The 20,870-nt window shown below is 39.1% G+C and overlaps 2 protein-coding genes across 7 annotated transcripts in view; one reads left to right on the top strand and one right to left on the bottom strand.

The window, feature by feature from the left end:
• Window positions 1-463: 463 nt before the first annotated feature.
• On the bottom strand, window positions 464-20,542 carry LOC129366939 (insulin-like growth factor-binding protein 4). Of its 2 annotated transcripts, XM_055041073.1 has the most exons (5): window positions 20,174-20,542; window positions 19,607-20,064; window positions 10,892-11,052; window positions 7,035-7,160; window positions 464-4,122 (listed from the first exon to the last, which is right to left on the bottom strand). In XM_055041073.1, exons 2-5 carry the CDS (start codon window positions 19,956-19,958, stop codon window positions 3,985-3,987), a joined length of 777 nt encoding a protein of 258 aa, XP_054897048.1. In that variant the 5' UTR covers window positions 19,959-20,064; window positions 20,174-20,542; the 3' UTR covers window positions 464-3,984. The 2 variants fall into 2 exon arrangements, with proteins under 2 accessions (XP_054897048.1, XP_054897047.1); XM_055041072.1 differs by having other exon boundaries at window positions 19,607-20,542.
• The window catches only part of LOC129366938 (zinc finger protein Eos-like), a 32,242-nt gene continuing 19,867 nt past the window's right edge, over window positions 8,496-20,870 (top strand). For 3 of the 5 annotated variants that reach the window (XM_055041067.1, XM_055041071.1, XM_055041070.1), the window contains exons 1-2: window positions 8,496-8,585; window positions 9,497-9,719. The gene's annotated coding sequence lies outside the window, so the exon portion shown is untranslated. Of the gene's footprint in view, window positions 8,586-9,496; window positions 9,720-11,038; window positions 11,129-20,870 lie in introns of those variants that run through there. The other 2 variants (XM_055041068.1, XM_055041069.1) reach the window with 2 other exon arrangements.

Here is a 20,870-nt window from a genome sequence, read left to right as displayed (position 1 = left end):
CCAGACATGTGAACGTCCATAATTCTCTTCCTGGCATTGCATATGATTTCATCTGATTTTTTTATAATGTCACCAAAAGAAGCGGTATCTTTGAACAATTGAAAAAAATACTCTCACTTGTTCGCAATAAGTTTTGTAAATTAACCCATTAAAAGCTCTTAAAGCAATGGCATGTGGGCGTTCCACATATTCACCAGTGAATGAATATAGCTATCTGGTTTTAGCTGTGTGTGCATGTTATGGCTTAAATTACACCTACGTAGTCTGATTAATTTGGAGCATGAGGTAAAAATAGAAATACAATCAAAAAATAAACATGAAAAACATGACATATGTTTGATTAATGGATTGCAATAATAGTTGTTGAAGAAGTAAAATCTCACATCACTTGGAGTGAAAACAGTTCTACATTGGATTTCTGTGGTTCCTAAGAAGTGTTAGTCCAACAAATCAGAATCTCAAACTTGTTCTGGGTTATCTTTATTTACAGAGGTTAGCTTATATTGATTGAAACAATGTGCAGAAAAAAAAATTATGTACATTTTCTTTTCACCTGTCTAGATTACACAAGCTGTTGGAAAGCTTATAAAATACAAGTCAATCAACATCACCTCCTCTATAGGTCAACATACCTACATAAATGCTTTTTTTATGTTACAGTTGTCCAGTACTATTGATATCACTTCTATCACTAAGAATTACACAGCTACAATGTAGTTTCTATTGTATTTTAATTGATACATTACAATGAGTACATTTTCGTTTCAGGTAAACATTATTCATTTCAACTCTATATTTTAATTCTCTGTTCACTCAAACATGTGAGCACAACATTTCTCTTCTAGACAAAAAAAAAAGACCTAATCTGTTTCTGGCTTATTTTCATGCATGCAAACATTAATAATCTACACATAAACAGATAATATCAGATGCAAATAAAAAATAGTCTATTCTCCAGAAACAGTTCAAAACTGCAAAGTCTTAGATTAAGCAGCTTACTATCAAGTAACTATTTTATGCACTCAAAAGGCATTTAAAATAAAAAATAAGACTTTTTTTAATGATGAAAATGTAATTATAAATCACAGAGATGCTTTTGAACATGTTTAGCGTTGAGTCTTTAGTGGCATTAAGATGGATTCAGGTAAAACATTCTTTCATCTGTCTGTGTGGCTCATTGAAATATGTAGGAAATCTTGTTCTGTCTTTGAAACAATTCTAAGGTTATCTTAATCTCTGGAAAGAGATTAATACTCCAACACTATCTTCATCTAACTGCTAGTTAGAAATAAGCTTAGGAAATTATTCCATTTTTTAGTGATATGACTTAAACCTTTAATCACATGAAATACATTCTTCTATGACAGGTCACTAATTAAACTGATCTTTGAAAAAGTGAATTAATTTGCTGATATTTAATAATTGTGATGAGTAAATTTAATGTAAATTTATAGTAATTGATATTTTATTATTCTTTGATCATATTTTTTGTTAATTTGTAAATTTTTCTTTAAAATAAAATAGGTTAAAGGGCCAAAATTAATCAGGAATGGTTCCAGCCCATACCAGGTTTTGGAGTTTAATGTGTAACCTTCTACATTTACATCATAGACTCCAAAGTCATAATTGTTTTCACAATAAATAAGAGAAGAGATTTTTCCATTGACTCACTGTTATGAATTTGTATGCTTTGACGTTTCAAAGGGGTTTCAAATTTCCAGTCTATTGCAAAAGCATGACTCCTCACAAAGTTGCACAACACATTAAATCACAATCATCAGCCCAATATCACATACGTGTGCAATATTCAAATTGGAAATAATCACTTTGATACAATGAGAAGGTATTTTATTGTTTCTGAATCACGTGCCATCTTGTTCACTTGTCTATTTTAGATCTTTATGAAAGACATGGTAAAGCGTGGGGAGATTCTGATGATGGAGAAAAGAGTAGCGAGTGGGTTACTTGGAGTTGATGGTGTCATTGCAATACTCTGCGGTAATATTGGAAAGTCATGTTTTCCTGATATTGTGAAGCCCTATCTCAGCTCTAACCAGAATAACTGGAAGACCTCCTGCTGGTATATTTAAATTTTTTTTTGTCACGTACAAATGTCTTAAACTACTTTAGATCTTTTGTAGTCCAAGGTGGGTACAAAATGTCCTCAAGGCTGCTATAACATGGTATATGGTTGGTAGGAAACTTCTATTGGCTCCTTTGTCATGTAAACAAAATTGTGAAATGGTAAACAACAGCAAAAATCTGATTTCACCCTTTGAATTTGTGCTAACAGCAATTGATCTTTGATATTATGGTGCTTTTTGTCCTCTTCACAAAACATGAACCTAACGACAGAAATATTTCCTTGAGTCAATACTAACGTTTAAACCCAACTGTCCAGATCTGACGACATTAAAAAGTTAGCTTAAATCCAGTACTCTCCTTTGAATGCCCACTGGTACACCTATGCAATTAGCATGCTATTAGCTACTGCTACCAGTTACCTTCAGTAACATTACACTCTTTTGAATATCATAATACTTAAGAGGGAAACTACGAGAACATCTCTTTGTTTTCTTTAGGATATTTGTGGTACATTTGAAGCAGCACCAGAATAAAACACTTGATTTGTTAGCTAGAAGTCATCCGAAGCTCATTGCACAATGCTGTTTCATTTAACAAAAATGGTCTGCCTTTTTCAGAACACTAGCAAATTAAAAAGTAATAGCAGCAACTATAGTGCAAAGCTGAATATTGGATTTTCATCATTTTAAAGAAAAGGAAAATATTTGTCAATGGCTAAAGCAGAAAGCTGAACACATAAGGTTGCTCCTCATATATGCCAATACTTTTTTCTCACTTTTTCTTGAATGCTGAACAATGGCCAAAAAAAACAAAAAAACAGTAGAAACCATCTTTGCTTCATGTTTTGGCACAGTCAGAATATAGCACCATTTAGTTCTGCCAAGCAGTCTGCTGGGGAGAAATCCTGTAAGCCAAAGCATATCCATACAAACACAAGGGTCATACTGGCATCTTTTAGCACCAGCTGGAAAAGAAGATTATCCTATCAGCAACGCACAGAGCTGTTAGTAAAGCAACACTGCCCATGCTTTTTGTGCTAAAGATGTTAGGCAGAAAACATGACAGGGGAATTCACTGCCGCATAATAAATAAAATCTGTCCTGGGATCTCAGAGATACAGACTTTCTCATTTAATTTCAAATTTGACTTTGGTGCACTTGATGTGAAAGGCTATGGCTTTTTCTTTGTTAAACCACTACGGTTTTGTAGCTTTTTGCAGCCCTTTCATCTCATTTCATAGAATTTGTTATTCCCATTTCATAAATCTTTGCTACTTTAATTCTATCACTCAGTTAAGGTTTTTTTGTCTTTCTATTGTGCTTTATTCTACGTAGAGAATATGAGATGCAAAAAAGTACTTGCTACATAAGCTTTATCTTTCAAACTAAATATTTCTGGATGGTCTGGATGGCACCAGATTCCAACCAATCTGGTGCTACACAAAGAAGAAAACATGATCAGTTTCTTTTTTTAAATCTGCTATACTAAAGTGGACTAAATGCTTTTTTGCTACTTTTTAAGAGGATTACACAGAAAAGGTTAGCGTCGTCTCTTACATAAATCACATGTACAGCCCCTTTCTGAAGAAGCGTGTTTTGTTTCTCTACCACCTGATACTTTAAAGCGCACACGTTTAAAGACATTCTGTCTTAATTTCACATGGTAGGAACAAAACAAGACAAGTGCTCAAAAGATTCAAATCACTTACTCTCACATACAGAAACATAATAGTAAAATAATTCAATTTAATGGTTTCCTTTTTTTTTCACAAACTCCACAACTGTTTGCCTTTGGTAGAGCTCGGCTGAAGTATAAAGTCCTTTAGTCATATGGTTCTACTAAAAGCACCAGTAAATTCAGCTGGTTCACCAAACCCAAACTGTCCCTCTTCTGCGCCCTTCAGTCCCTTAGGGTCGCAGTCATTAACTGGTGGCAGTCCAGATCCCCCCGCAGCTCCAGGGGCCCTGGCAGCCTCATGCCGGTCTTGGGATCCACACACCAGCACTTTCCCCGATGCCCGTCACGTGCGGGATGGCACTGTGGATGGATGTAAAGATGAAAGAATTAGTCACAGAAATGCAGTTCTGAAGATTGCACTACTATGTGCAATCTTCAGACTACTTTGGTGGAACAACGCACACCACTTCACAACATTTATTCCGTTTATCAAGACTTGCAGTTTCTGTAAGGCTTAAGATATCCCCACAGAATTTCGGTCAGGTTAAACTCTGGGATTTGACTGGACCATTCCAACAACCAAACAATTATGTAGTTGGTCTAGTTGGAATCAGTGTCATGCTGATGAGCCAATGTAAGCCAAGCCTCAGCTGTCCAATCGTATGTCACTATAGAGGACTCTGCTCCTCAGTCCTGCAGAGGTGATTGAACTAGATGTTTGTAGTAGTAATACCATAAATATATATATATATATATATATATATATATATATATATATATATATATATATATATATATATATATATATATAATATATATATATAATTAGCTGGCCAAAGGAGGAGATAAAAGCCACAGATATTAAGACCAGAAAGCTACTAACAATGCATGGAGGGTTCCATCCCAAATCCAGCACCCTGAGACTGTACACGAGCCGCAAGGAAGGAGGCAGAGGACTAGTGAGTGTGAGAACCACTGTCCAGGACGAAACAACTAAGATCCATAAATACATCAGGGACAAAGCCTCAACAGACAATGTGCTCAGTGAATGTCTCAGACAACAGGGAACGGAGGTTGAGGTGCCAGAGATACCATCATGGGAGGACAAACCCCTACATGGGATGTACCACCAGCAAAAACCCAAGTGGCTGATATCAGTAAATCCTACCAATGGCTGGAAAAAGCTGGACTCAAGGACAGCACAGAGGCCCTCATCCTGGCCGCCCAGGAACAGGCCCTAAACACCAGAGCAATAGAGGCCCAGATCTACCACACCAGACAAGACCCAAGATGTAGGTTGTGCAAGGAGGCCCCTGAGACAGTCCAGCACATCACAGCAGGGTGCAAGATACTGGCAGGGAAAGCGTACATGGAGCGACATAACCAAGTGGCATAGTGTACAGAAACATCTGTGCAGAATATGGACTGGAAACCCCGAGATCAAAGTGGGAAACACCCCCAAAGGTGGTGGAGAACGCCAGAGCTAAGATCCTGTGGGACTTCCAGATCCAGACAGACAAAATGGTAATGGCGAACCAACCAGACATTGTCGTAATGGATAAACATCAGAGGAAAGCCGTTGTGGTAGATGTAGCAATACCAAGTGATTGCAACATCAGGAAAAAGGAGCACGAGAAACTGGAGAAATACCAGGGCCTCAGGGAAGAACTGGAGAGGGCCTGGAAGGTGAAGACCACAGTGGTGCCTGTGGTCATCGGGGCCCTCGGGGCAGTAACCCCCAAACTGGAGCAGTGGCTACAACAGATCCCAGGAACAACATCAGACATCTCAGTCCAGAAATGTGCAGTCCTTGGCACAGCCAAGATACTGCGCAGAACCCTCAAGCTCCCAGGCCTCTGGTAGAGGACCCGAGCTCAGAGGATATTTGCAAGTATTATTTTTTCTTATCAGATCACCTTAAAAATCCAAATAAGCTTTGGGGATATGTACCGTAATATGTTTCAGTGACCATGTTAGAAATGATAGTTTGAATGTTTGTTTGTTTTTCTCTGTGTATTTTTAGCTAAATAAAATGTAAAAAATTATTTTAAAGTACCAAGGAAGTTCAAATGGAAAATAGCTGAAATATGTGATCTACATGTGTGAGCGAGTTTGACGTGAACAAAACTGTGGAGGAATGCAGACATTGCTCTGTATGTATTAGATGAGCAAATAAGCAGAAGCTCTTTGCTCTTTTGACTCTTTACTTTTCGTGACCAGTGGTCTCTAAAATGGTGGAAAACACATTTTAGCAAAGAAGTAATATCCACTACCTACTCCAACACCTAATCTCTTAAAGAGATCAAAATTCTATGCTAAACTAATTAAAGTTCAATTAAAGTGGCACTAAACAAACAGTAAATGGCATTTGGTCTAATTAAATTATCAGGTCCAAATCCCTGTGTGAGCTTTCAGCTGTTCAGATTTTGCATGTGTTTGGACCTTTTTAACGGGATGATTTCAGTTTTCACATAGGCTCCAACACCACCAGATAAAAAACTCGTTGCAACGCTGGCCTAAAATTGGTCCCAGTTGTCCTTAATGACCTGTGCTTTGCTTCCCTTTGGGTATTATCACAGTGCAGTTTTAGTTAAACAGTAAACAGATGCCTGAGAAACTGAGCAGACTGAGATACTTCAACCACGTTACACAATCAGCATAACTCAGACATTTGATGGCTGGTGCCTTAGCAGAGCTTTGTTTTTATCACATAGTCTGAGTCTGCAACTTAAAGCGTCCTTATCTCCGTTTTTTTTTTTTTTTTATATATATTCTCTGATTCTCTCACTCTTATCGGCATGTTTGCTCAGTCTTGCAAAAGCAGGGGAACAAAAAGAAAAGAAAGGCAGCCACTGCATTCAAAACCTAATTGCATCCATCACAATAATAGAGTGATGGTTGTTCAGCAGTTTCAGGCAAATTGCCTTACACATGACATGTTAATTTCTGAACGTAAATCACTTTCCACGCCAGCTTGGAAAAACAGGGTTTTGGCTTCACCGCGACAGTCTGTTTGGAGACTCTTTTGTTGATCTTGAACTTGTAAGATAGTATGTCATCGTCTGCCGACGTGTTTTGTGTTCTGGCCCACAGAATGTTGATGAGATCTGAATAGAGCTGTTTGAAGTTCAAAGATTTGCTTTTTCATTTAATTTGGCGTAACTTAAAGGATTCGCAGTTCACCAGCAGACATAGCCAAAAGAGCAGTCTGCTCAGTGATTCCAGAGGAGGATTCCAGAAAGCTCATACAGTTTTTTCTCCAAGTCACAGACCTGTTTTGGGTGGAAATCGCCATTCTTGTCACAGTTGGGGATGGGAATAGTGAAGAGGTCATCATGGGTGCGGCTGTTGGATGCCAATCTGTCCAGAGCTCTTTGCAGCTCAGCACGGCAGGGCGCCTTTAGGAGAAACAAGTATTTCAAGAGACTTTTATTGAACACCCTGATATCAGTTGTGCAGTTGTTTTTTGTACACACTCAATAATGACACACACATAGAACATTTATACAAAGGATTAATGTTATGAAGTTGAAAAGTTGAGTGGAATCATAATTTAAAACAGGTAATGTGTTGCAGCTCCTAGTGGATGTCTACAAATGAAAAATACAAATAATTATTTGCAGCTGAATGCTTTATGAGGTTTTCTTTTTTGTGCTAATTTAAAAACTGTTTCCAGATGCATATCAAAAGGTTAATTTCTACATGTCAGCTCCTGTTTCAGCAAAACTCTTTGATTGTTTGGATCTTTCTTCAGTCAGAAAATTATCTGCTTCCCAGATCAGGGTCTACTCCCTCCCATTTTTCAGTTTCATAAAGCTCCAAAGGGTTTTAAGAGGTCATAGAGCAGGCTGCTCAGTTTACCACATAGGCTTGTGTTGCTGACCTAGTAGGCTGTAGATTGTGAAAGAGATGGTCACAATTCTAGGCCGAGTCTCAAGTCTTTGAGAGTCAAGTCAAAGACAGATTGCAAGGAAGTGACTTGGACTTTGAGCCTGCTAATGTCTCCGGGTATACCTCAGTTTAACATAAAACCAAAAAAAAAAAAAAAAAAAAAAAAAAAAAAAAAAAAAACCTGAAACCATTAAATTATAATTGATTTCACACTTTCCGGGGTTCAAAGTAATTTTATAAAAATATCAGAGAAAGTTCCAGAGTGAGCGGAGATTGAAGCAGGGTTGAAAGACTGACAGCTTTCAAATCAAAACTTAAAAAACAACAAACATACAACAAAAAAACAAGCCCAACTTTCAAACTCAGGTCAAAATTGACTTGGGCCAAAACAATTTCATAGTGACACTTTATTATCTAATATCCATCCATCCATCTTCTGCCGCTTATCCGAGGTCGGGTCGCCGGGGTAGCAGCTTAAGCTAATTTCCAAATAAAATAACTAATGAAATGAGAATAAGAATATGACATAACTTTAATGACATGTCTTTAAAGTCTCTTACTTTTCTGCCACTTAGTGACAACCATTTAGATTTAATTTTCCATGGATGCTTCCTAAAAACACGTCAAATGCTGTGAAAAACCACCCAAACATTAGCAACCTACCAAAAACTTGTTTTCCCAGCCCAAAATATTCAAAAGAAGTCCAATTGGGGAAAAATTCGCCCAATCTGGCAACATTTGTCCCCACTTGCCCCTCCCTTACCTGTGCCGTTGCACTTTTTACGTTTTTGCCAACTACATTCCAGTCCGGTAGGTGGCAGTAAATGCAGTAAATGCACCTTCAGTTGATTTGGCAACCGCCAGTAAAACTTAAAAGAAGAAGAGTCTAGTGGGTAGCAAAGCGGAAGAGCGTCATCAATTATTGTAATAAGGTAAAGTTCTTCTGAAAGAAACTTTGCATGCTAAAAGTTTAGAGCAGCATGTTTTAGCCAAGAGTTCCGACAAGCTAAGTGAGCAAAAATAGCTCTGCTAACTAGCCTGCTAATGTCAGACTCCAGTGTTTCTCTATAAAGCACAGAATGCCAAAAAGCTATAATGTTATCCACATTAACTATATGTTTAGACTATATTCAATAAGTTTTTAGAAGCTCGTGTCTAGAGTAGGATTCTCAAACTATCCCTCGACGGCTGGTGTCCTGCAACTGCTAGACTCATCCAATGAACTTGAGTGAAATGGCTAAATTACGTCCTCAGCATGCATTCAAGATTAACAGAGTCCAGCTGATGGAGAAGTTATTTGATTTGGGTGTGTTGCAGCAGAGAAATTTCTAAAATCGCCTGGAAACTGGCCCTCAGGGGCCGGTGATGTGGGTTTGCAACTTGCTTTGTAGGTTGCAAACAAACATTTTAGAACTGGTAGACTTCATTTTTCCTAAAACATTTTCAATCTTAAAATGATCATTACTTAGATAGAGGCAAAATGTATTCAAATGAGTTTTTCAAAGTCAGCTGAAAACAATTCTATTGAATTAACCATAATTTAATCTAGGAGTTTTTCTCTATTACGCAGTGGGGAAATAAACATTCAACTCCCTGCCGATTTGTGACTTTGCTCACTCTCAAGAAATAACCTCTCGCATTTTTTAGATAGTCAGGATTTAAGTTAAATTTTACATGGCTTCAAAGTTGCCCTGTTTTTGAGTGAAATAAGCATTTAATACTCTACGGCTCAGTCTGAATTACCTGCATATTGGTCATGGGACGATTACCAAAGCCCCGGATCTGAACTCGTTGCACGCATAAAGCATGCGTACCACAAAATCCTATTTTCTTCCATCCACAGCTCTCCACATTGACAGTCAAGATCAAAGTTGTGTCAAAGCACATGAGAGATAGATAATACATGCATTTTGTGTACATGGAATTTGGAAAAGCATGGCTTGACTCTGTAAAAGATCTTGGATCGAAGGTGATCAAGACGAAGGTAATGGATCAGTCGACAACTGCAAAGAAGGAGCGTGTTAACAATCTCAGCTCAAGTGGAACCACAATTACCAAGAATATTGGTAAGTCGCTTTGCATAATTTATTTAAGTGTGTCAGCACTGTACTGTGTGTTTTGGGTTCCCATTGTTTCAGTGTGATTTAGGAGAAAGTGATGTGGTCAGATGAGATCTTTGGCATCAGCCCGACACATGTCTTTAGTGTGGGGGGGAAAAAAATGGAGAGTATGTTCCAAAGAGCAACATCTCCCAGGAGTATAATGCTGTAAGGCTGTTTTTTGCCAAGGTACAGGATGACTTCACCACAGCAAGGGGCCATTGTTAAAATTTGAAGCAAAGCGTTCTCCCTTCAGGCAGGACACTGAAAGTGAGCTATGCATGGGCCCCCCTGCATTATAATGGCCTATTTGCCATCAAGCCAAAGGAGTGGCTTAAGAAGAATCACATTAGGGTCATTTACTGTGATCTGGCCAGTCTTCAGTTAAGAAGGGAATGCTTCAAGTTAACCAATTGACAGCTAAGAAACCTGCAGGGTTTATGTAAAGATGGGTGGGTTATAATTCCTCGTCAGGTGTCTTTAAACCTGCTGACCAACCACAAGATGTGTCATATATTATCTAGATAAAGGCATTAAGACATGTGCCTGCCATTGAGCAATACCAGTGGTCTAACCATTCCTTTGCCAGATCAATGAAACAAACTGCGCATTGGTGCAAGAATGTAGAGTTGTAGCTAACAATTATTTCAGTAAGTGATTATTTTATTGACTATTCTGACAATTAATTTTATAAGAACTATTGCCACATTCGGCAGACTTTTCATTTAACCACTTGGGATACTTTTAAACATTAATAGAATGCAAATATATAATTCAAATGCAATTAAATTATTCAATTCCTTTATTTAATAAAATAATAATTTTAAATTGAATGACATTGCAATCCTTTAGGGTACGGTTGATCACTTGTAGCAAAGGATGCATCTCCAGCTAAAATAATACTTTGCACATCAACTTGTGAAAAACTTTTAGCTTTCTGCTTGACTTAACATCAGTTCAATGGAGGAATAATTTGTATATTTTTTTCATTATTCTTATAATTGGAAAGCAAAAGGTGCTTAATAGGAGTTCTTTTTTTTTTGAACCAGGACCAATTGAATCTTGTTGTTAAATACCTGCTGGGGCTTACAAATTCTATTTTTTTTTTTTTTTTGCTGTTAAGTGGTAATTTCACTCACCAGCACTGGCTTGGTCTCCTCTCTGGCGCTGTTGCTTCTCAGATTTGTGGTTTTCAGAGGGTGTCGTGCCATGGTCTTCTGTATGCAGCGCTTGTCCTGTGGACTGCACCGGATATTGCTGTTGTTCGGGTGTTCGGGGATGATCTCCTCCTGTCTGTCCACTGATGAAGATACAGACATGCACATATGAAGAGGATTGAGTTACAAATCATTACAAATTCAGTTCAAATTTTATTGGTAAGAAATTCTTAAAACCATGTACCATTTATTTTCTACATTCCACATTTGTTGGCCTACCAATGAAATAACCTCCCCCTGCACTTATTATGATTATTTTTCATTAATAGTAGTGCATTAAAAGAAGTGGTTGTGAAGTTCAGAACTGTGATAAAGTTAAAAGGGTGTCAATAATTTAGCAAGATGTGTTGGAGCGACAGTTGAACGTGGAGAAATCGGTGCTTACAAAACACCTGGTTAACCGCAACGAAGGAGCCTCAGTAATTGGGCTCTTCTCTTTGGCACCGAGCTTCATACCCTTCAGCTATTGTGTCATGACCAAGCTCAGACGTATTGTAAAACGATGCCACCTCCTCTCTTCCATCCTCTCTGCGTTATGGTCAGCACCACTTTCACCTTTGTATGCCTATAATTCTGCAGCTCTCTGGGCCTGAAGGCAGCCAGCTGCTTCCTGAGGAAATGCTCTCCTCGCTCTTCGTCCTCAAGAACTCCTCAGCAGCATCGCTTTGTTCCAAATGGAGGTTGATAGAGGGCATTTGCTCTGTCATAAGAGGGCACCAGTCAGTGACTGGAGGAATGGCAAAGTTGCAATCCTTTGTTCTCAGCCATCTCTCTATTCGCTTCTGACTTCAAAGAACTTTGTGCAAATGGTTTGCCCCTTTGGCCTATTTACAGATTGGCACGAAAATCAAAGAACTTTAAGTGCTTCACAACACTTCAAAGTTGTTGCTGTGATCACTACTAAACATCTTGTTGCTTGCAGTTGCCTAAAAGACAATGAAGGAAAGGTCCAAAAGCGTCAGTGTCATGTAAGTCTTTCTAAGAATTGTCCTTCATACAAGCTCACACCCAGACAAGTTCTATTGCATTTATACCAAAAGTCAGGAGCTGAACAATGACCAGGTTTCTCAGAACTTTGCAGACAGTGACATTGCTTGTCCGAGATGGAAAGTGTCTCTCAGCTGTTTGTATTTTTAGTCCTGTTGGTGTTAACCACATTCTTCAGCAAGAAGCAACAGCATTTCAGCTGCTTCCGTCACTTTGTCCCTTGCTCTTCTTTATGTTCACACTTCTCCGATTCCACGCTCTTTCACAGGGCAAGCCAAAGTGATTTAGAAGTGGGTCAGGGGTGGCATGTCCTGTTTGCTACCCTGCTGTTTTCCATGGAGGAAGTCACTACTTCTGTATGCGGTTTCACTTGGATCGCCACCCTTTGGCATGTTTGATATATTTCCAACATTTTATGGCCTGAGCTGACAGATTGAAGGGCGTTTCTTTGTGGCAGGTGAGCAAGAATTGTAAAAAAAAAACATAGCCCTGACAAAACATTCATTTGTGTGGTTCCTTGTTAAAGAAAAAAAAAATACTGCATTTTTAGTGGAATTTTATTTAATATACTAACACAAAATGGGCCACAATTTTAAAGTGGCCTAATAAAAATTTTTTTTTTTAAATCCCAAAATTGCATGGTAGATTTACTGCTGTGTTTTGGATAATTGTCCTGTTGTGTGATTCACTTTGGAACAAATTTTATCAGACATTAAAATTTGAATCAGGAATATTTTTGGTTTGCTGTTTATATCATTGTCAATTCAGTGACTCCAGGTCAGTTCACCCATTTAACAATTCATGACCCCACTTTTGTGCCCAGTTGTAACTAATCTGACTATTCTATTATACCACTTAATTTCTCTTGACATTCTTTATATATTAATTTATATTTGCATAACTGTGGTCCGAGCACCTAATACAACATCCACCTGGCATTGGTAGTTGTTCCAAGCTTCAATTTGAGTCATGGAACTGTTGCAAAACATGAAACTGCCTAACCTGCCGCTGGAGACTTATTTATTAGATTCATACATTAATATTTTCTTCTGATAGAGTTGTATTGGAAGAATGATGAATCACATTGCAATCATCATTGCAGCTTAAGTTTATGTAATACCACAAATGAAAGTGTTGTATTTTAATACCTACTGATAACCAATTGGATAGATTATAACTTCTAAGCATCTGAAGAGTGAAAGCTAGTCGTAGCCAGTAACATTCCTAGTTTCATCAATAGCATCATGTTGTAGATTTTCCAACAACTGTTCAGCTGTAGAATAGATTGTAGAAAATTACTTTAACTGGTTGTCAAAGTAGGTACTAATTTAGGGCCCTGTATCTGTTTTTTATTTTCCAAATTTTGTTTTATTTTTTCCCCAAATTCCACTTTTGTGTTCTATTTCTGAATTCCATTATTTTTCCATTTTAACCAGTTTTAACCCAAAAAGCAGGCAATTGTAGTATGAATTTAAAAGACTTAACAAATCAATTGCTAGTGATAAACATTTACTGTTTGCTCTGTAAATGAAGTGTTTCAACAAAACATTGGTTTTACAAGCTAATTGTTTCCACCCCCCACTTTTTTTTTTGAAGAACTCAAACATGGACAAAACTAAGAATCTAATCTTTAACATAAAAGAAAATTTCTATCTTAAAAATTTAGAGTTGAACCAAAGATCAGCATATTTCTCACAGAAAAAACTCTGTTCACGGTTTCATAATGAGCAGGACCTTTTAAATACAGTACATATGCATACTTTGAAATTGTTTCGCCACAGACAATCCTGTTGTACTTGAAAGCACAATAGAAGGGCACTTGGTGAATAATTAACGAGAAATGGACTCACTTGTCTTGACATAGTACCAGTGTGTGGTCAGATGTCTACTGCAGAAAGGACTCAGACTGTATTTGGGGCTTGTTGAATGCCACAGGCAGCTGGATTTATACTTCAGATTATTTATCTCCATGTTAACGTTTGTATTTGGCTTTACTTTTATAGATAAAACTGACATTACTAACCATAAGCTAAATTTTAAAATGTTCATCCTGATATCTTTGCATAAGCTGTAGCAAATCTTAGTAAAAATTATAAAAAATTTATACTGAGAGTCCTGAACTTTGAGCTTAAGTTATTAATTTAGTGCAATTTTTTCCTTATGCCTAATTACACCAGTGCACCATGCCAATGGCCAGTTCCAGCAGTGTTGAATAAAAACAGAAGATCTGTAATAAGCAAAACATGTTAGTCACTTTGATGAAAATCAGTTAGGACATTTATGATGGTGCGTTTGCCACTCGGCCAGATAAACCAAATATGAAATGTCAAAGTATTGATTCAGACAGTATGTTTAAGGTCAAAAATGATCAATCACTGCTGCAGTTACTTTGTCCTAGTTGCTTACTTGTGATGAAGATACTCCCTTCAATGCAACTAAGCTGCTTCCTGACATTGACGGATTAGTCCTGTTTATAATAAACAGTCTGTAAACTGAAATCGGCACATAGAGAGAAACAAATGTGATGAGTGTCAGGCATCTTTATGACACTATGCAAAAAGCTTTTATATGTCTTTGGCAGCAAGTTTAAGTCTTCCCTCCTCAAAACCATGCGGCTTTTCTATTCAGTCAACACCAGCTTCTGCCAGAGTATCAATGTCAGACCTTAAGCTTCCAGGCAAAATACTTCTTAAAAATCTGTTAATCATCAGCTGATGTCTGAATCAGTTGTACACACACTGTTCAGAATGATCGGTAAGGCTTGTGTGAAATGCCTATGCCTATTCTCTATCATTTACCAGTGGAATGATAAGTTATGTCATTATTTGATCAAGAAGATAAGAAAACTAGTTTTAGCTACGTCTCATTGTGCTCCACTTCCAACTCGTGTCAAAACAGTACCTCATGTTGTGCGAATCCAAGCACAGCAAACGCAGAATTATTATGAATGCAGACTTGTTGTTTACAAAAGATCTGGGGTTTAAACATGAGGGGTTTAAGCTTGACATAAAATGAAACAACAAATATGTAGAAATTAAAATGTATACATTGCTTTGAATACAGATTTTGTACTCAAGAGATTGCGTATTGAACTAATGCCCCTTTAGAAGAGTGTGTATAGAAACAAGCTTTTTTTTTTTCCAAACGTTTTATCACTCATGTCTAGCTGCTCATGAAAAGGAAATACTTTTGTTGACTTTAAAAATTGTGTAAGACTTCAGCCTGAGGCCCCAAACATTTACAAGCCAGGGATAACACACTCACACAGGTGTGGATCAGATTCAAAAATATGGTTTAAAGAGCTGGCCAGAACCTCTTCCAGATGGATCGTCAACAAAAAAAACATTGTCTTTAATTTTGTGAAAGACTTTGGATCAAAGCATTGTCCGCTCCGTCCTCTGAGACTCTGGGTTTCTTCTGTTTTCAGGAAGGAATTTTATTTTTCTTCTCTATTGAAACCAAATCTGAATTCATGTCAGGTATCCAACAACATTAGAAGAATGAGCTGGGGTATGATTGTGTGTCTTTCGCCTCAGGAAATCTACAGCAGCACTGAATTAGGCTAAACTACTTTGGAATGCACCCTTTGTTTCCACTTTCAAGTTGAATTCACCAATATAATGCACAGAAATAAACAATACTGCCGTTCTTCTTTTAAGAGGAGTTATTCTGTTTTTAAACTTGTTAAAAAGTGCTTAGGAAGTGGGAATAAATGTTCCTTTACTATCAGTAGATGATGTAGTGACCCACAATGATTAATTGTCCTCACAGTATAAACTATCATGGGCAGGACAAGCTGAAATGTTGGTGTGTCTCCATGATAACAGCTCCAGCTGTCCAAATGTACTGCACAGCCCAAAGAAAGCAAATAGACAACACTAAAGAACATCTGCCAAAAGAAATCTCAAATTTCAGTGCCCTGAAAGGAATTCATACGTCCATACTTTGATGCAAACTTAGACTTTTAAAAAGATGAAATCCCAAGAAAGATTAAATTTAATCAAACAAAATGTATATGCAGCTTGATATTATTTTGTATAACATATAAGAAAGCCCGTTCTAAAGCTAAATCTTTAAATACTATTTTTTCACGTCCTCATGTAAAAACAAATGGGGTTTAAAAAGAAGCACACTTTCCACAATGGTCAAGAGCAGAGAGCCAGGGACATTGTGGACTGTGTTGTAGACCTGACCAAGGCGTGGATGGGTAGGTGTACAGTTTGGCATTGATATTGGTGAGAAAGCAACAACTGTTGGCTCTATGATTAGAGATTGAAAGAAGCTCAAGATAACAGTCAATCTCCCTTGGATTGGGGTTTCATCTAAGAGCTCCCTTCATGGCGCATCAATGATCAGGACTAAAGTCCAAACTACAGTCTCAAAGGTTACCATGATAGCACTAAGCTGTCATGAATTAAAATCCGATAGTGCAGCTGAGATCTCCCGGAAGCCCATCTGAAGTTTGTCATCTCGATAAGCTAGATGGAGTATGGGAGAAGGTCGTGTGTTCAGAAGAGACCAATGTAGAACATTTTGGTATAAATTCAACTCGCTGTGTTTTGACGAGGAGGAAGAACTAGCGTACTATCCCAAGAACATCATCCCAACCATAAAGCATGTATGTGAAAACATCATGTGTTAAGTATGCTTTTCAGGAGCAAAAGGGACGGAATGGATATGTTTTGGGCAACAAGCTCCTATCAGTAAGATCACCAAATATGGACCGTGACTGGGTCTTCTAGAATAACAATGATCCAAACACAGCCAGGGTATCTCAAGAGTTGCTCTCAGAAACACTTTAGGGTCCTGCAGTGACCTAGCCAGTCTCCAGACTTGAACCCAAAAGAAAATCTTTGTAGGGAATGTGAAGTTGTCCAGCATCAACCTTGAAACATGAAAGATTTGGAGAAGAGCTGTATACCCCTCAAAGCATTTAAATATCCAATTTTTGTGTGTTTTCACAAATAAGAAAAAAGTTTTGTACATATTCAACAATTTAGAATTATTATGGTGGTGTTTGACCAGTTTCAGAATTTCAGACTTGGAACCTTTAGCAAGGCACCAGTAAGACAGGTCAAGTATTAGCATTGATATACATCTCAACATTTGTTTTTTCTACGAAGTACCCAAAATGTGGTCATACAAAAGATTTAAAAGAGGCAGAGGCTTTGTCAATGCTTGTGCAATTGCAATGGTGTTTTTGGCCAATGAGATTCAGGGAAACTGAAGACCTCTAAGTTGGATTCGATTTTTCCTGTGCCTTACCATTGTATTATTTATAAACCAAATCCTTATAAATAAACAGAATCTAGGGAAATTTAGATTTTCAACTTGTTTGAAACTGCCGAAAAACCTCATCTACATTAGTGTGTGGCTTTCATAATGACGTGTGCGTCACAACAAACTCAGTGTGGTCAAACAGAGTCCAGCGTTACTGACAGCATTATTCATCAAATCCTGTTGGGACCGGGTGTTGTAGCACTTTTCAAAGTCTGACATTGGTATGAGTCAGGTCGTAAACGATATCTGCGTTAGCCACAAGAGAGAAGTGCCCCAATACCCGACACCCGGGTTCTCTCGGCAGGAACGCAGGGATGTATGCCAACACATGCATGATGATTTATTCTGAGTATTAAGACTGAGTGTTTCTTAGAAGAAACACTCAAGAGGTCCTTGACTTTAACATGAGTCAGTAGAGCGCCTGTTGTTGAGATGGTAAAAGTCATTTTCTTTATGCTTTATGTCGTAGTTTGTCAGTGGTGAAATCAAATGACAAAAAATAGTATTGAAAATTATTTTTTCAAGCAGGGCTCTTAAATCCACCCTGAACATCCTTTCAGCAAAGATGTGCCTTGCTGCATCCTAGCTCCTTTTATTATGAATCCTCTTGGTTTTTAAAAACCCTCTTCTATTTTTATCTTGCATGTTCACTGTTGCTAGGAGTGGGGCATGTATTCAGGAGATGCACCCCCTTGTTTAATAATGCATAAGTGCAGCGAATGCGCCACAATGGAAATCTACTGCCTGTGAATGAAGTTGCCTTTTTCCACTTCCTCTTTTTCTGATTGTTTCTCCTCATATTCACTGGATCTTAGAAGCCTTGGTAGAACTGATTTACAGTTTGGTTTATGGGGAAACTGCACCCCTTTGTTATGACAGAGTCTTTGGGGTATTACGGAGGTGCAATGGAGACTCAACACTCAGATTACCGAACACTCAAAACACAAAAGTTTCCAAAAGCTTTCATTCCTAGAAAAAAAAAACAGACCTGACTTCTCACTTGTTTGTTGCAGGGATACTTAATGATCAGCCCAACATCAAAGGGCAGCAGTAACATTCGGGTGTGGACTGATGAAAGCTGAGACAAATGCATACAGCTGTTTGTTTTGTTGTTTTTTTTTTATTTTTCAATCAAACTCCAAAAAATCAGCTCCTTTCTTTTTTCCGACTTCATTTAGTCATGCTAACCTATGCCGGTCATGCACACAGAGAGCAGAAGGCTCTAATTTCAGCTCTGGCAGCCAGGGTGACGATGAGCTCATCCTCATCAAGGAGCTGGAGGCAGTGGGCGATGCGCTCAAAGGCTCGTCGGGGCACACAGGAGGCGGGGTGGATCGGGTCAGGGGGAGCAGATGCTGCAGTTAGGATGCACCCCCTGGGAGCTTTCTATTGGCTGAGCCTCATCTACTTCTCTGGTGTTCTCAGAGGCCAGTAATGATCTGGGAGATTGAGTTCAGCAGGAGCAATTGCAGCATAAGAAGCGCAACAGCTCACATATCTTCAAAACGTTATTAGATCGGTCAGATTTTCCTCAAAAACACCATAGTACATATCATCTCCAAAGAGAAGTTGAGCTAATAAAACATCAATAATTAGTCCTTCAACTGTGTAAAACTGGATGCAGACTTTTTTCGTATTTTCAAAAGAACACTATAACAAAAAGAAGTTGGAGGAGAGAAAAGGAGAGCCCAAAGCTCCGAAGAGCTTGATAGAGACATCAGGACAAGAATTGTTTGAAATCTGCAGCAGCAGCAGGAGGAACAGGAGGAAGGGGGATATCCATGAAAGAGCACCAAGTGAATTACTGATTGCAGAGAGCGCTAATAGCCCCAGACTGGCCTCACTCCATTACAGACATTTCATACAGCAGCTTTTATTACCTCCTCCCATTACAAAGGCACACACAGACTTACATTTACACCGCAGCAATGGTGTACATCCCTGCCTGTGCCTGACAGCTCCCTGCAGGATCTCTTTAATCCACTCTTTCATTGAAACAGGTACAGCATAACTTCTCGCACACAATGTCTGCTCCAGCCAACACGAATACTCTCGCATGTCTTAAGCCTGCGCTGCACAGCAGGGCTCCTTTCACAGCGAGCAACCAGGAGACAGCAGAGGGACTGTGCGAGCTTGGCCGACAGGAAGCATGCTCTGCTTCACGGCTTAGCTGAGATTAGGGTGAACACGCAGGACCTTGTCACAACCACTCCCCAGGTCAGGTAAGGCCAAGTGAGCAAAGAAGCAGGAATTTGACCTGGTCAACTGGGACTGAAGGATTGTAATTGGACATTTCCTAAAAATCTTTCCTGTCATGAGTCTGCCTGGCAGAGGCAGTAAGGATGCATACTTCAATCTTTTTGCTCTTACCCGAGTTCTCCTCCACTTCCCTCTCGTCTGTACAGATGCCCTGGCCATGCATCAGGGAATGCAGCGGCCTCTCCACACCCCGTGGTGGGTAGCATCGGAGGCCAGTGCCACATCGGGGTGAGTACACACCACAGTGTGCCCCTTTCGGAAGAGCACAGGTGGGGCAGCAGCCACAGCCAGGTTCGCGCACTGTTTCTTCGCAACCCTCGGGTAGACGGCAGCTGGCCAGCCTCTCTTCGGAGCACACTGGACAGCGGATGGCCTGGTCCGATAAGCACAGTACCGCCAGTGACAGGGCACTGAATGTCCACAGGCCCCAGCAGGTTGAAGTCACGCCACGTCCTCGCACCATGACAGCTCAGACACCTGCACGTAGTCCTTTGCCCTTTGTCAAGGATCCTCTCAGGTTCACCCCTCCCTTCTCTTGCTTTTTGATGACTTTCCTCTCTAACAGCAGACTTTAGACAGACAAAGAAGGTTTTAGAGGAACACTTTGTCCAGGAATCTTTTGATATGTCAGGCGGTTAGTGTTTCGACTGCAAGGACACAATGCCTCAGCTGTATTACCTCTCTGTTCCTCTGGTTCAGTTTCACAGTGCAGAAACTGGAGCCTGCCTTTTATCAGCTAGAGAATGTTCTGGTGATTAAAAAATATTTTTTTGTTGAGATTGAAAGATATACAAGTGATTTCTTCAGGTATCATCCACCTTTTGAGGAAACGCCAAAAAATGCCTAGTCAACAAGTGTCCATATGCAAAGCTGGTCATCAAAAACAGAATCGCCACAGTTTCCTCCTCTGGTCAGTGTGCAACACAAAGGACCGTCTTCTGAGAATGTCTCAATGCGAGTCGCTCTCTTTGGACTTTATACTGGTCCGTGGACACGCCTCTCTCTCCAGACGCAGCAGAGAAAAGCCAGGCTGAAGCTCTCTCCTCTGTCTCCCTCTGTCTCTCCAAAGCTTTCTCACACTCTCAGACCTGCAAACTTGTGCACACTCCCCCTTGCTTGTCCTCTCCCAGTCCTGATTGCACAGAGGAAAACGGCTGAATCGCCTTCTCACTTGTTCTAACTCACTATCCATTCAGATTTGGTGTATTTTACACCAATGCAAATCTCTTGTATTGATTTGCAGTCTGCAAAATGATACATTTGGTTCTGAAAAGAAGCAGGAACCCCTCAGGTGCTCTTCTCTTTAATCAACCCCAAAAGTAGAAAATCCATGTACATATCTCTGGGGCTAATTATTGTTCAGCCAACAAAACAA

Source organism: Poeciliopsis prolifica, unplaced genomic scaffold, assembly GCF_027474105.1.
Source record: "Poeciliopsis prolifica strain line A6 unplaced genomic scaffold, Auburn_PproV2 SCAFFOLD016, whole genome shotgun sequence".
NCBI lineage: Eukaryota > Metazoa > Chordata > Actinopteri > Cyprinodontiformes > Poeciliidae > Poeciliopsis > Poeciliopsis prolifica.
The sequence above is the reverse complement of the archived record's forward strand: the minus strand, read 5'-3'. Positions and strand labels throughout refer to the sequence as shown.